The sequence below is a fragment of the Phoxinus phoxinus genome (genome assembly GCF_949152265.1).
Source record: "Phoxinus phoxinus genome assembly, chromosome: 14".
Lineage (NCBI taxonomy): Eukaryota > Metazoa > Chordata > Actinopteri > Cypriniformes > Leuciscidae > Phoxinus > Phoxinus phoxinus.
The window spans coordinates 3,560,081-3,576,274 of NC_136889.1; the positions used below are offsets into that span (position 1 = coordinate 3,560,081).

Here is a 16,194-nt window from a genome sequence, read left to right on the forward strand (position 1 = left end):
TCTTTAGTTTTTCAGTGCGTTTTGTGGAATTGTTTTTCTGCGGATTTCAGCACTAACTCAAAACGTGCGTACATGTACACCACCTTCTGAGCTGGCGTAGGATTTGAGCGTGCCGTACGCCAACGTCCATATTGATAAATCGCAAAGTCACCGGGGTTTTGGGTGTACGCTGGAAATTTGGTGTACGCACTTTTCATAAATGAGGGCCACTGTGATTTGTGATTTTCAAAAGAAAATGTATTCAGAGGCCATAACATAACAAAATGTGCATAATGCAGTCTAAATAGAAATTGCATGCCTGATTACATTTATAAATCATTTACCACAATAATTATATATAAAAAAATAAAAAAACGTATAAATGTTCAGACATTTATATACTATAAAATTAATGTGTAGGAAAAAAGACATAAAATATTAACTTATATTCCTGAAATCTAAAGGAAGAAAAATATGTTGAGGTATATATATTTACGCATTCAATAATTGCAAGGATTGTAATCTTTAGGAATGTTCTTTTTTTTTTTTGCATTTAATTGTTCTTTTTCAACTCATTGTTTTATATTATTTCAATTACAAACATTTTTGGCGGTAGATTTCAGCATACATACATTTCAGATATAAGATCAGGTGTGCATTTGTACTTTGATGTGACATTGAAACCATTTCGTTAGTTTTTTTTTTTTTTTCAAAAAAATTTTATGGCCTCTGAATAAACATTTACTGTAAAACGAATAAAATACAGACAGCTACAACAATGACTGAAGTCAACATCAGAATCACATAATTCATTTTTATTTTATTTTAGACAATGAATTAAAAAAAGGAAGAGAGTGACTGCTGTATTTAAATTCCCTTACTAATTTCAGTCAATGGTAAAAGAACACAAAAGCAATTCAGCATTTTCTGTGGAAAAATATACATAAACAAATACAATAAAAATATATACACAAAAAAACAATGACAATAAAAAAGATGAAAAATGCCTCAAGAGTTAAAAAGAAAACCATTTACAATAGAGACTGAAAGGAATCTCATTCATTAACCTTTTTACTCACCAAAATCACAACTGTACCTTTGATGAAAATGCACATTTGAGATAAATGAGACAGAGGTTCTGCTATATTACAGTGTTCATATATGCTTTTTATGTAGTTATGTGATAAATACTGTGGGAATTTAGCAAAAATTTATATTTTTAATAGATTTATGTATTACACAGTGCTACAAATATGAATACTATAAGCCACACATCCCTTATAACCTTCTAAAGCAACAATGTGTCACTGATATTACAAATACGCACCTGATCCGCAGACTCTGCTTACCAAAGTGTCCATATACCAGATACAAATGTAATTAAAATGCTTCTTAAGCAAATAAAGTCCTTTGCTGTGACACAATTGACTATCTAATGAGAATCTATAAACGCACAAAAGCCAAAAGAAAAATATCTCTGCTTAGACAATGATGCAACAGTGGAGAGAATATGTGTACAAACAAATATAAATAAATAGAAAAGCTTCATATACATGCAGGGTGAATACAAAGTACAGAATACAGTAAATGCATGAGCTATATTCAGTATAAGTGTGTTTACTGACAGAATGGTGAGGCTGTCGGGTCAAAGGTTTTAAAGACGTCCCTCAGGGGCCTGTCTTTCTTCTTACTGTCTTTGTCGTCCTCGTCCTCTTGCGGAGTCCCACCGGCAGATCCCACAGGTTTGTTCTGGCGCGGGTCCGTGTAAGCAGGCCGTATGAGTCCTGCTAGTGCCTGGATGGGCAAGTTGTGCACGGCGGGAGCTGGCGCTCGTACTGGCGAACACGGAGACGCTGGCATTACTGTAGGCACAGGAGGAGGATTTGACGTACAGCCGCTTGTGTTGCTCTCAGAGTCATCAACTGGACTTTTTTCATCTTTTTCCATCCCGGTTCCCTGTGACGGCGAGGCGTGTGGTGGAGAGCTTTGGAGCTTCGCAGAAGGCTTTAGGATACTCGACTTTTTAGGGTGCTCCTCGCTTTCACGTTTCGGGGAGAGTAAGCTGTGATTGCGCGGATCGTATAAACTGATCCCACCTAACAGCGTGGTTGGACTATCAAGACCTGCACCGATGGAAGACGCCAGACGGGGAGCATATGGAGGCAGCTTCTCCGGATCGGGCTTAACGGAAGCGGCAACAGGTTGGTTTGAGGATCCACGCTGTAGCCGTGGATCTCCTCCTCCTCCTGATGGACTCTCTCTCACACCTGGAGGCTTGGAGTCCAGGCTGCCAGATCGGCTGATTCTGGGATCAAGAGTCTTGTGAGTGCGTGGGTCCAAGGGCTTATCCGGATGATGGTGGCGAGAATCTACCGTCCTACCGGGAGGGCTCCCGAGTCGACTAACACCCTCCTTAAAGCGGGCGGCTGCGAGACGTGGATCAGGAGGAGACGGAGTTGCTGACGGAGGATGATCCGGAGGCGAGGAAAGGGTACGGTTTAGTTGAGCATCTGCTATTAAAGGCGGGAGCGGCAGGTTTATGGAGTGCTCCTGTTTGGGAATCAACAGAGGAATGAGGTCTTCTGGAGCCCAAACCACGGTTTGAGCAAAGGCCGGGCGCTGGAGGAGAATATCCACCCGGATGTGACTAAACGGCTTAATCTGGCAGCGCGGGTCTCGCAGCGCGGCTCCAGGACTGGGATCCAATGGGATCAAGGCTGCTCTTTCCCTTAGCTCTCTTTCAAACTCGTCATCATCGTCTCCAGCGGGCGGTTTGTGGGACCTGGAGGAGTTTGGGTGGCGATGAGCATCAGATTTGGAGGCATCCAAAGGTTTCATCTTGCGCGGGTCTCTGGCAAGCCTGGGATCCCCGACTCCATCTCCAGCGTCTTTCCTGGGGTCTGGAGGTCGCTGACGTGGGTCAGTTTTTATTCGAGGATCGCTGGGCAAAGCTCGCTCCTTTTGGAGTCTAGGGTCGGCTGGTGGCATGCTTGGCTGGTTTTTCAGCATATCATTCTGCTTCTTTAGAGAATTAAGGATGGCTGTTACGCTACTGCCCTCTTCCTCGTCACTGGAGTACCAATTAGGGGTTTCGTCTAATGAACAGAAATTATATTAGAATTCAAACCAGAACCATATCTTTGCTAGTTTATTACTATCAAATAACATAAATAATAGTATACATCATATCAATAATAACACTGGTTTGATTATATAAAAATGTAACAAAAAGAAGTTATTAGTTTCAGTTCTACTAGAGTGCTGCAAGAATTATGTCATTTTGTAGGCCAACGCTTGATTCTTACAAGTTTTGTCTTCAAAATAATCTTCACAAATTAAACCAGTTTTAATTAATTTAAAAGTCTAAATACAATTGCCAGAATTAGAAAGTTAAAGTTAGGCTATAAACAAACCTGACTTTAACTTTCTTAGTCACTAAGCTTTCAATAACTCTTTCAATGAGTATGTTTACATGCACATTCATAATGCAATAATGCGATTTTGGCAATATTGCCATTAAACTTTACCTCATCATGTAAACACAATAGTTTGATCAAACACTTTACTTGAAGCGGTGTGCATAAGACTGACATGACATGACACATGTCATGAATATGAAGGAGGTTTTATGCATGGTTATGACAACTGTCATTAAGTGTCATTCGCTCAAGTATGACATTTTCAATCCAAATATGACATTGCTTGAGAAGTCTTTGTTATGACAACTTGACATAAACCAATACATCATTACCTGTCAGTGTCTTTGTCGAGACAACTTGACATTACCAAGACAACAAAAATTGTCATAAATATGTCATAAATTGTCATAAATATGTCATAAACATGACATAGCAGATGAATTATCAAACTTAAGAAACCACTTTAACATTACATTAAACTGTCAGGTGATTGGTTTTGACATTGGCTGTCATGAGGACATTATAACTGTGTCATGCATATTTTTCTTGACCTCAATTACAGTGGTACAAATTGAATTTGTCATTAAAATGTTATAATGTCCTCATGACAGCCAATGTCAAAACCAACCGCCTGACAGTTTAATGTAATGTTAAAGTGGTTTCTTAAGTTTGATAATTCATCTGCTATGTCATGTTTATGACAGGTTGTGTTGTCTTAGTAATGTCAAGTTGTCATAACAAAGACATCTCAAACAATGTCATATTTGCATTAAAAATGTCATAATTGAGCGAATGACACTAAATGACAGTTGTCATAAACATGCATAAAACCTCCATCATATTCATGACTATGAAGGTGTCATGTCAGTCTTATGCACACCCCTTCAAGTAAAGTGTTACCAACTAGTGCAATTGATATCTTAATTGCACCATTGCTATGTTCATCACGGCAGCGAATAATATCCAATATGTCCGTAGAAATGTGTTTTGCATTTGATCATGATGCAAGTAGTTTAAAACAGTGGCCAGTAACATGCCTACTGAATGTGTGTTTATAATTTGTGCTGTGAGGTATGTATATAATGGCGGTAGAAATAACCACACTTCTGAGCGAATAATCAGAATAACGAAAATTGCATGTAAATAGGACTGCAGAGGTTTGCTCGTGTCAAACACTGCGATTAAGTCCTTACTCTAATTATTGGAAAAGATTGCATTATTGGTGCACATCTAAACGTAATCATTCTTTATTAAAAATCAACAAGTTGAAAAGGTTTTAGAATAGTTTGTAAGAATGTGAATATAAACACAACTAGGCTGTAAAAGTAGATGTTGAGTAGATGAGTTTTCCTGTTCATCATGATGATGTTAAATGTCCCCGACAACCTCTGTAGTCCCTTTTTCAAGACGTAAAAACTTTACAGAAAAATCACATTACTGATGCATTTCGACATATAATAAATATCTTGAGCTTGTGTTAACCACAGACCTCATTTCAAAAGTTTAACCAAAAACGCATTGACGTTAGGACGATGGAACCAGAAGTAAAAAAAAACTTTTTTCCCATTTTCGTAACTCATTCCTGCTGCACGCCATTGTTCAAAGTTAAAGCAATATTGTATCAAAATGTTTATTTTTCAACATCCCTCTCTAACCTTTCTCTCTGTTGGGAGGTGCAGAGCCTTGTCCACATCCCTCGTCCCTATGAGAGTCAGAGTCTTGCTTGTTCTGGTTTAGATGTAAAAGCAAAACCTTCTGTACAGCTGGCAGGAAGTCCTGCATCCCACTGGAATTAGAGTTACCATGTGGCTGGGAGTCCTGGATGGGTCCCTCATCTGTAAGCACAACAAAGAAAAGAGTATTTCATAAATATCAAGCTTTAGAAGCATCTATTAATGAAAATACATGGTTTAAAGCTAAATGAAGACCTACCCCCTTGGGCCAGAGACTGGCTGCTAAACAAGTTCTTGAAGAACTCGGAGGGCATCTGGCCCATGTTTGGGAAAGGCATTTTCATTTGCATGTCAGGCACAGGTTGAAATGGAGCCCCCTGGTGATTCAATGGAGGATGGTTCATGTGCTGCATGTTGACGTGGAAAGGAGGAGGCTGACCTGGAGGTGGCATTGGAGGGCACTGACCAAAGCCTTGGGGTGGAGGTTGGCCTGGAGGACTTTGGGGCATTCCTGGACCTGTGAATGGTGGGGGAGGGCTCATTATGGAGCCTGGATGAGGGGGATGGGAAGGATTGGGTGGAGAAGACATCATATTGCCAGCCTGCATATCCTCAGGGCTACTTCCAAACTGTGGACCACCTTGAAACTGTCCAGCAGGGGGAGATGCACTGTTGTAGAAATTGGGCCTGCAATAAAATACACAACAAATGAATGCACAAATAAAATAGCAAGATATAAAATCAGAACTAGAGTGATGACTGTATTTCAGTGATGCTCATTTGGACTATTGAGAGGAAAAAGTTGTGAACTTTACTTTTCTATCATTTTTAATAGGTAATCCATCCATGCCAACAACGGTTCTCAATTTTAAAGTAGTTTGACTTGCAAAACGTAGATGGGAATCCACTATTCATTATGACTTTATGAAATAAGAATAGGAGTATGAAAAATGTTAAAGCTGGTTTGTTATATTAGATGTTAGACCAAATATTCTGGATGTAAACTAGGGGTGTGCGATATTACGATTTTTGATCGTGGACGATTAAAATGTCTCCACGATCTGCTTTTGAAGAAATATCGTAGGATCGTGCATTTTATCAGTTTGCATTTCTGGCGCCTCCGTCTCAACATACTGTACAGCGCGACGTATATCCACATGAAATGCAGAGGAACGGGACACTGTAGTTCATAAAAATTAATTATTTGCATGTGCTTTAAAGCCTTGCTGGTTAAACATGTCATTCGCTGCTGATGCGCTGTTCTAACGAGCGCTTTTCTGAGCGCAAACACCCGACGCGCACATGCACTAAAGCCTGTCTAACAGAGATACTGGGCTAAGTTATCTTTCGAGTCTTATTGCGCTAATACTGTCAAATACACACAAGGTTTACATAAACAAAGTTGGAAAAAATCTGCTTGTCAAATGCGTGTAGACTCGTTGCGCGCAGATCTTAAAATGACAGTAGCCCTAATAGTAAACATGCTGCCGCTTGTCCTTAAAGGGACAGTTACCCAAAAATAAAAATTCTGTCATTATTTACTCACTCTCTAATGTTGTTACAAACCTGTATTAATTTCTTTCTTGTGCTGAACACAAAAAAAGATATTTTAAGGAGTGTGGCTAACCGGGCGGTTGCTGGTCCCCATTGACTACCATAGTAGGAAAAAACTATTATGGAAGTCACTGGGGTACATCAACTGTTTGTTTACCCACATTTCTCCAAATAACTTTTATTTTCAACAGAAGAGGGAGACTTATTCGGGTTTAAAACGGCTTGAGAGAATTAAAAATTTTGGGAGAACTATCCCTGTTAATAAAACAACAAAATACAAAGAGCATCTCACTCACTCTTGACTGAGAACTTTAATAGTAGCTTTAATAAGAATCAATGTAAAATTTATACTGTGAAGTCTATGTTGTGTTTTATTTTCATATTTGTTCATTTAATGACTTTCTTCAATGCTGTTAAATACACCTGTAGCTGAAAAAATAAAGCACTGTTTATTTAATTTGTATATTAAGTTGTGTATGTGTATCTTTGTTCTTAATTTTTAATAACAAAGAAAATGACAAAGATTTTTTATCTTCGCCACTTTGGCCTAAATGTCTGCCATTCTTTTTTACTTTATATTTTGTTACCTAAGGCTTTGTTTTTAAAATAGGGAAATTAGTTTGGCTGTAATGCTCAGTCACTTGCAAAATAGTAAAACCAACATGAAAAGGAATCGTGATAAAATCGTGAATCGTGATTTTCCTGAAAAAAATCGTGATATGATATTTTTGCCATATCGCCCACCCCTAATGTAAACACAGTTAAAAGGGGATTCAGTCAATAAATGCCAAAAGTACCTTAGAGCAATCTTCTGTGCCAAGTCCACAGTAGGCTGAACTTTGATCTCAAACAGAGAGGGGATCTTCTTTCCTCCATCCGGGGGACTTCCAGGCCCAGGGGTGGGTAACAAGCCGACTCCGGGAGGGGGTTTAGGCAGTGGGGCAATTCCTTGTTTTCTCAGATCTGCTAACTCCATCTCATCTTCATTGACCGTTTCCTCATCTGTATTTAGGATCTAAAATGTGTGACATCAATTTAGGTTTGCATTGCATGCTTTATTTGTTGAATTTGACCAAATATTTCTAAGAGTTGAACATATAAAACTTAAAATTAGCTAGATATAAGATTGATATGTGGCTGGTGGCATGAATTGCTTAGACTACTCTTACAAGTTAGTCATCTAATTGTTCTGTGTCAGTTACATAAAAATAAATTGGTCTATTATTATTAGCCCTCGTTTGTCAGACTAGTTCTTGAGATACAGTCTTAACATATTGGCTGTGTTTATGCATCTTGCCACTGAACTACATATAAAGTGCTAGAAAAACATAATTGTGAGCCTGGAACTGGACTGAGAACACATTTCTTTTACCATTGCATAGCTGAGCAAGGCACAGCCCATATGGAAATGTAATATATGACATATATGTCCCTATATCGCTAGTGACGCCGTCATATATGCTAAATATAAGACAATATATTGCTATCACATATATACATATCTCTACATATATGTTGATATAGGTTTTTAACATATATAAATTTGCCATATTAAATGAGTATATTGACATATATTAATATGATGTATATGATTATTATTTATATAATACTGTATGTTTTGACCATATATGTCACCGATATGTTTAATTTATATATGCCAAACTATTTATTTCAAGTCTACAGATCCACATTTCATTTCAATTTCTGTCTCATTTTCGAATCTTTTATAAATAAAATGTATTATTTATTATTATTTTACCTCTTCTTGACCAGCTCATTAAAACAAAACAAATACTACACAAATTCTATTTGAAAACTGATTATATATGTGACATGTATATAAAAAAACACTATTATACATACATAAAATATATGGGCTGGTTTGATATGTCAATTGTTCCCTTCTCTAATAGGTTTTACATATGGGCATAATATATTTCATATATGTGGATATATTTAATATGTGTACATATATTACATTTCCGTATGGGAGGTCCCCGATTACTTAAAATTCTCAGGAATCAGTATGTTTTAAATACGCATAAAGTGCATGTATTTGTAGGGAAACTGAATGTTAAGTGACAAGTTGGCCCGTACCTTGTCCAAAAGTTCCTTGGTAACATCGGTTAAAGGCTCATGGGAAAACTTGCAGTTATCTCCTTGATAACACTTTGCTCCGGTGTGAAAGAACTTGCAAGGATACTCACATACACTATAGGGTTAAGGTCCAAACAAGGAAGAAATTAAGCTGCAAGCATAAATTAAAGGGCCAAGCACAAAGAAGTCACGATAAGTCATGCCAGCATCAGAGCAACTGTAACAATGATTAAGACATATTAAGATGATTTTAGGCAAAATGGCTGAAAATAACAGTCACTAGTATATGATTTAAAGGTGGGACTTTGACCAAATTGATTTGGTGTGGTCAGAGTAAGGTCATAATGACACATAATCTCCAAAGCATTGCAGAGACACAGGCATCATGCCATCAAATTCAATCAAAGTTTCAGTCTATCGACACAAATTCCATAACTGATGGACAGATGGACTTCGAAGAAGTAGGTTTTTAAAGAAAATCTAAATGGCAAAAGGAAGTTAAGCAGACTATGGCAACATTTTTATCTTTGTTCTTGGCATGACCCAAGAAATTTCATTACAATCGGGCTAATTTTATTTGAAAGCTATTAACTTTTTTGGAAAATTCATTATAATTTTTTACCACAATGGTGGTGCTGTCTCGAAAACTTTTTGAGTACCTTCAGGGCATGGTGCTGATGACACTTACCGAGTTTCGTAACGATACAGCAATGTGTTTGTAAAATATAGCATTTCACAACTAAATTAAAAATGGCCGACACCCAAAATGTGATATTTGGCCAAACCGTTCAAAAGTTATAAGCAAAAAGAGACATTTTTCATATCTCCCGACCACTAGGTGGCTCTGTGTCGAAACTGTGCAGGCACCCTTAAGTTATGGTTGTCATTACACACACCAAGTTTGGTCAGAATACGCTAAAGCACTGCGGAGATATAGCCTCACGTCCAATTTTGCTCTTTGCCGAATTCTTTCGCGGATTATTCGAGAACCGATTGACGAATCAACTTAAATTCAATTACTTTTTATCACCATGGTCTGAAGATGATCTGGTTCAATTTTGTTTCTAGCCTTCACAGTTCAAAAGTTATTAGCATAAACGTAAGTGAAACTTTGGACAGTTAGTGGCGCTAGAGGAATTGAGTTAATAAAAAAAACAATAATTGTGGTTAATGTTCAGACTGTCCTCTATCTGTGTGCCAAATTTCATAACTTTCCCACAAGCGGGTCTATAGACTCAAGCGTGAAATAAGAAGAAGAAGCGGAAGAAGCTCCTAACAAGAGAAAACCATAAAGACATGAAGATTATCTCTTTTACAGTTAATCTGTAAAAAAAAACTCATCCAATGAATGTTTTGAAAGGATATTGTGCATGTATATACAGATATCTCCTTTGGTACAGTATCCCTGGACATAAAATTTGCACAGTTCCTTTTTCTTCTCTGGAACAACATTGTCATGTTCAAACTTGCACTGGTCCCCCTGTAAAGCAATATGAATAAAAGATCTTAAAGCATGTGCACATTTTTAACAAATATGAATTAAATGAAATGTTTAACCATGTTTTGTAGTTTTGTAATAGCTTACTTTGATGCATCGACCCTCAAGGAAATATTTACAAATGTGCCTCCCATTGTGTTCAACCGTATGTTGATTAATGAATTCCTGGCTCATGATTGGACGCTTCTTCTGGAAAGTGGGCGGACCTTTAGATTCCTGCTACAACACAAATAAAAAAAGTGGGACAGTGTATTGTTGTTCGTGAATGTTGACTAGTCTTTGAATGCAATGCCAATGTTGTTTTAGAAACATATTGACTATGAATTCAGAATTATGATGGGTAACTAGCCTATTCACATTTATTGACTTTTGGGGCATATTGTGTTGAGTACACTAGATGTTTGGTATCACTCCTATTTTTCCACTTGGAGATCTCTTATTTTGTCTTGTATTTGTATGGTTTAACCTTTGGCATTAGACATTACCTGAACTATTGCCTCTAGTGGCCAGTAAATTGTGCCGCAAGTGCCACACCTGAAATCAATGCAACTATAAGTATTGCTTGATTCTGCCTGTTTGTTACCAACACCCTGATGAAGGCCAGTGGGCCGATACGCGTTGGTGTTTTAATGCTTTAGCCCACAAAGAAATAATAAAGGCTTTTTAACTTTTAACTACTGAGTGCCTGGACTTGGATTTTTTTCCAATTCTTTTTTATGAACATTTAACCCTTCCAAGAGCACCAGAGGATACAAGGGATACCAGCAGCGCTCCAGCTCCCCTTTGTCTATATAAAAAGAGTGCTCTGAGATAGGACTGGGCGATAAAACGATAATTATCGCGATATAATTTTTCTCGATAAAACGATATCAAGAGTTCGATAAATGTTCGATAATGTTTATGTGCCAAAAGCACAACTCATTTGAACCGTGCGCCACACAGACCGTTTATCCGCTCGGCTCAAAGTCCAAACGGCAGCGCGAGCTCACTAGAGCAGATGCGTTTACTCTGATCGGTCTCGGTCACGAGATCCAGTGAGAAGCGCTTGAATTCATCGAAGAACACAAATGTCTCAGTGATTTAAACCAGTTTAAAGGCAGATGAAACGGCACAGACACACAGGAGAAGCACTGTGCGCAGCGATACAGTCAGAAGGCTTTTCCGTCGACACATTCCCATCATTTACCACGGATTTACTGTAACGTTAGCCTAGTAATATTAACTGCACTATGAAATGTGGGATATACATATTGAATAGTATTATATTATTAATGTAGACAATGTATTAAAGGACGAATGGAATATAATTACAGTATTTAATAATGCATTTAGGCTACTGGTTTTCATACAAATACCATAGAAACCATAAAGTAATATTTTGCCATGATAGTGCGGTGCTGTAGGATATGCCCGGTTTTATCTGTGGTTATTATGATCTAAATGCATGATGCTGGATGACCAATTGTTAATTTTAATAAAACTCAAACAGTCCGAATATTACATTTTACCAAATAAAAATGAGCACATGCAGCAACTAAGAATTTTTTTTTTCTATTAAGATATTTATTTTGTTAAGGAAAAATGACAAATATTTGAATGTTCAAACTTAGATTTGTGAATGTTCCCCTGTTTGGCAAGTGTTTGTCATGATATGTTCTGACAATAAAGAGTAGTTTAAAACCACAGTTAACGCTCTGGTTTCTTTTTTGCTCCTAACTTTCACTTAGGAGCAAAAATCTTCCTTTAAACTTGAAAGAAATAAAAAATTTGACATTTATCGTGATAATTATCGATATCGACTGATATAAAAAAAATTATCGTGATCTTTTTTTTTGCCCATATCGCCCAGCCCTACTCTGAGATCCTAATGGTGATGATCCGATCAAAAATGACATATTCTCACCATGTCTCCTCCACCCTGCTCTCCTCCTCGACCACGGCCTCGGCCCCAGTTCTTGCCCTTTTGTTTCTTATTTTTGTTGGGCATTCCTCGCCCCCTGCCAAGGGCACCACGACCTCTACCACGTTGCCCACCAACTATATAACAAGTAACAGAAAAAGACAAGAGATAGCATCACAGAAGATTGTGGGTTCAGTCTGTTGGGTCTTCAAATGAATTCACATGCATAATATTTTGAAGTAGAGTAATCAAACATACACTGCTGTTGTTGTCCCTTCATAATTGGTCTCTTGGCCTGGTCCCTAGGTGGCCCTCCTCTGCCACGACCAGATGACTCCTTAGCATGTTTGTATTTCGACAACTCCTCTGAGAAATCATCCTCGTCATCATAGTCATACTTCTCTTCACTGTAGTCACTGTATTTGTCCAGATCGCTGTTCTTGTGCTGCATTGATCTCGGTGGCTTTACAGGTTCATTTTCACGCTGGCATCATAGGTAGAAAGCGAAATTAATTGAGCGGGATGAAAATGAAATTTGAAATTCGGTACCCAAAATTTAGTACTCACCTGACCCAACTCGCTGTCGTGGTCACGATATGTCCCTTTGCTCTTCTTGCTCTTAGGTCTTTCTTGACGCTCATGCTCAGAGTCATAGCTGTCCGAGCTGGAGCCACTGGATGGAGAGTGATGCTGGAATTGGAAAACATTGAGAAAAAAAAAAACATAAAAGAAAAGCTAAAAACAAACGAGTTGCACAAAAAAATAGCAATGATAGATTACCTTTTGTCGGTCTCGTCGTCTCCTCTTCGCCCGCCGCTTTTCTTTAATTTTCCTGTGTCGCTTCCGTGAATGCCGGTGTGACTTCTCATCTTTTACCTTCTCTTTGTCTTTCTCGGCCCCTTCAGACTCTTCCTTAGTTTCCTTTACTTCTTCTATGCTTATGCCTTCATCATCTATTTCTCCATCCTCCAATTCACCGTCCTCCCTGTAAGCAAATATTTGAGCATTTCATTAACAAAAATGATCAAGCCCACCCACACCGGAGTTCTGTTGTTCCTGTAATAAAAAGTTAAAAATGGTAAAGCAAAGTAATGTACTTCATATGTCAAACAATTGTAAAATTCAACATGCTTTCTCAAAAAAAGTTCATAAAAAAAAGAAGAAAAAAAGACCAAGTCAGGAAAAGACTATCAAATCAGTGAAAATATTCTAAGCAAAAGAGTCAGTAGTTTCCAATGGTGCTTGATAAGGCAAGCAACATTACTATTAATGTGCATACTATGAGAAGTATTAAAGAATTAAGCCAAAACGCATCCACCCACAATGCTCTAGCAACAACAAAGAACATCCTAGAAACTGCATAGCAATGCATCGGCAAACACCCACAACACCACAGTATAGTGTCGTTGAGTTTAGCTTGGGCAAACAACACTCATTTTCTTCAGTACATATAAAATTCTGGTAAGTCTTCTTGACAAAAAAAATTAGAGGTAAAAATAAGCACAAAATAAGCATCTATTCTATTCTTAAGATAATAGGCTGGATACAAAAAATACATTTTGCTTTGCTTTTCATAATGTATTTTTTTATTTTATGAAATTGTCTTTTTGGGGTATGTTTAAGATTAAATATATCTATTGGGTTATTCCAGAGTCAAGTAATCCTAGGACATAAACGTTTCTCTTAAATGCCCAATGCAACATGAATGGCAAACTCTTTTTTTGGATTAAAACCAAAATGGACGTGAATGTTTGTTTTGCCAGTTGTCAAATTCCCAAGTTTCTCAGCGTTAAAGTCTGGAGCGAGAACAAGGACACGATAAGGTCTCTGAAGGTCTCTCAGTTTTAGATAAAGTAGGCCATGACACTGTTTTTACACGTCTGGGTATACGTGTAAAAAGGTCACAGCTAAATACATACAGTGACTTAGCATTGAACATGCACAAAATGGCCCTCAGTGTGTTTAAAAACCCAACGAGAAAATGTTTCTACACGTTTGTAAACAGGAGGATGTGGTCACTATGTATGTGAGATTAGTGGTTTGATGACAATCTTGTGTCTTCTGTGTTGAACTTGGAGGGCAAAGACAAGGGGAAATGGAAGCAAACTCAATGATAACAATATTTTAAACACTTCTTCAATATTAAACATATAACCAATGATCTCATGGCTAAATTTAGATCGAAACTAAATGCATGTAGAGGTGCTACATTGCTGTAAAAAGCTATCTGAAAAACAGCTGGCATGGTTTGGGATTGAAATGTTTTTGCATGTGGATTCTGTCAAGGCCAAGCCAGCAATCTCTTTATTCAATAATGCATGCTATATCACTGTTGGCCATATTTGCAACTGAAGTGCAATTATATTAATGGGGTATAAATGCATCTGAATCAGGGTCAGAAATTATTCAGGAATCAGGACAAAAAGGCCTCCAAAATCCCCTAGATAAGTAGGGAGGGGGGAAATATTTTATTCTAGGCCGATCTAGTTATGAGTTAAAAAACATGACCGTTTCAATAAATTGATTTAACATCAATTATGCCAATGAAATTTGACAAAAATGGGCAACACAGTTAAAATTGTGATGAATCATGCACAATACGACCAGGAATGCATGAAAGAAAATAAACTTTGGGTAATTCCAGAGTTACATAAACTATCCTCTTAAATGCCCATTGCAACATTGATGGAGCAGCAATCTCTTGTTGGATTAAAACCAATTGGGATGTGAATGTTTGTTTCTGATTCAACAATTTCTAACAATGACATTTGCTAAATATGGACAACACGCCGTGTGATGTTATAAACATTGTGATGATGAATGGTGCTCAATAAAACCATGAATGCATTAAATAAATTAAATTGGGCCAGTTTTCATGTCAAGTTAACAATGGGCAGATCAACTTATGTTAGACTCTCTGTCAACCTGACCTGGTTGACAATTACAACAGCTCAACGCATGGCTTACAAAGCCACAACAGTCCTGCCACGAATCCCTACCAGACATGTTTTCCTTTCCCAGGTGGGCGGGGCGTTCCGATGGTACGTGAGTGGGCGGGGCACAATAACCATTTACATATTCAACAGCCTTGAAACGACTTATTAACATTACTGTAATAATAACCAGCTACAGCCTTCTACAAAAACCCAAATGTCCTTCAAAATCGCAAACCAAGTGGGGGAAAACAATGAAAACTGACAAAGATGAGCAGTGTCACTTGCTTTCCTCTTGTAACAGATATTAAAATGAAAGTGCATGCAGGAAAATATGACTAAATTACTTAGTGAACTGGGGGAAAGGCCTGACCAAAAAAACGAAAACGAAGACTTGACGTTGAAAAAAAAACAAGATAGGTGCCAAAAGATTCACATTCACACACATGAACCTGCACAGTGAAGCATTTGCAGATAAGAACATGTTTACTCGACCTTTCTTCCCCTGTCAGCTCACAGTCTGTCATGTTTTTGTCAAGTACGGGGCTTGGGGGACTGGAGAAGAGGCTCACAAAAGCCATGATGGTTGGAAACGCAACTGGCCCTTCTCCGCAACCAGAGTTAGGAGCATCAGTCACTCGTTGGCTGAAGGTTTTGATATACTGACAGTCTGCAGAAAAACTCACGGTTTACACGTCTCAACAACACATGAGACGCTTAACAGACATTATATCCGGTCTCATGTTTAACGCTGTCTCAACACAGCTTTGATACCCTCAGCTTTGTTTATGTCCCCGGCGGTTTCACAGATGACCTGGTGCGAGACTGCAGACGCAGAATATAGTGTTTATAATCGAAGGTTTTTTCGGGATCTTCCACAGTCATGGCGGCCGCAACACTTTCGTGAAAATGGCTGCAAGGATCTTGCAGCAGCTGGTGGTCCCGCCCAGTTTGGGTTCGGAGCCAATCACTGGCCTTTCCGCCGTCGGGAAGCTGCATGGTCTTGCTCTACTATTGGTTGAAGCACTGGCGCCTAAGTGCGAGGGCAATTTTCTGTTGATCTATTGGTTGTTGAAGATGCCAATCATTTTGCTCACCGCGTACAAGTTAGTGTGACGCACTATTTATATTCTGATGTTTA

General features: G+C 38.2%; 1 protein-coding gene across 2 annotated transcripts; it reads right to left on the bottom strand.

Moving 5' to 3' along the window:
* Nucleotides 1–714: 714 nt before the first annotated feature.
* zc3h6 (zinc finger CCCH-type containing 6) lies at nucleotides 715–16,001 on the bottom strand. 2 transcript variants are annotated; one of them, XM_079636323.1, is made up of 12 exons: nucleotides 15,549–16,001; nucleotides 12,901–13,105; nucleotides 12,688–12,810; nucleotides 12,379–12,604; nucleotides 12,124–12,257; nucleotides 10,308–10,436; nucleotides 10,088–10,202; nucleotides 8,723–8,832; nucleotides 7,423–7,640; nucleotides 5,331–5,758; nucleotides 5,054–5,233; nucleotides 715–3,074 (listed from the first exon to the last, which is right to left on the bottom strand). In XM_079636323.1, exons 1-12 carry the CDS (start codon nucleotides 15,632–15,634, stop codon nucleotides 1,597–1,599), a joined length of 3,432 nt encoding a protein of 1,143 aa, XP_079492449.1. In that variant the 5' UTR covers nucleotides 15,635–16,001; the 3' UTR covers nucleotides 715–1,596. The 2 variants fall into 2 exon arrangements, with proteins under 2 accessions (XP_079492449.1, XP_079492448.1); XM_079636322.1 differs by having other exon boundaries at nucleotides 716–3,074; nucleotides 10,308–10,439.
* Nucleotides 16,002–16,194: the final 193 nt, after the last annotated feature.

What these genes read in the sequence shown, in the direction of transcription:
- zc3h6 (XM_079636322.1), bottom strand. Translation starts at nt 15,634, where the DNA reads ATGGCTTTTGTGAGCCTCTTCTCCAGTCCCCCAAGCCCCGTACTTGAC. An exon ending in GACGACGAGACCGACAAAAG is followed by an intron (nt 12,811 to 12,900) that starts GTAATCTATCAT and finishes TTCCAATTCCAG; the next exon opens with CATCACTCTCCATCCAGTGG. An exon ending in GAAGGGACAACAACAGCAGT is followed by an intron (nt 12,258 to 12,378) that starts GTATGTTTGATT and finishes CTTGTTATATAG; the next exon opens with TTGGTGGGCAACGTGGTAGA.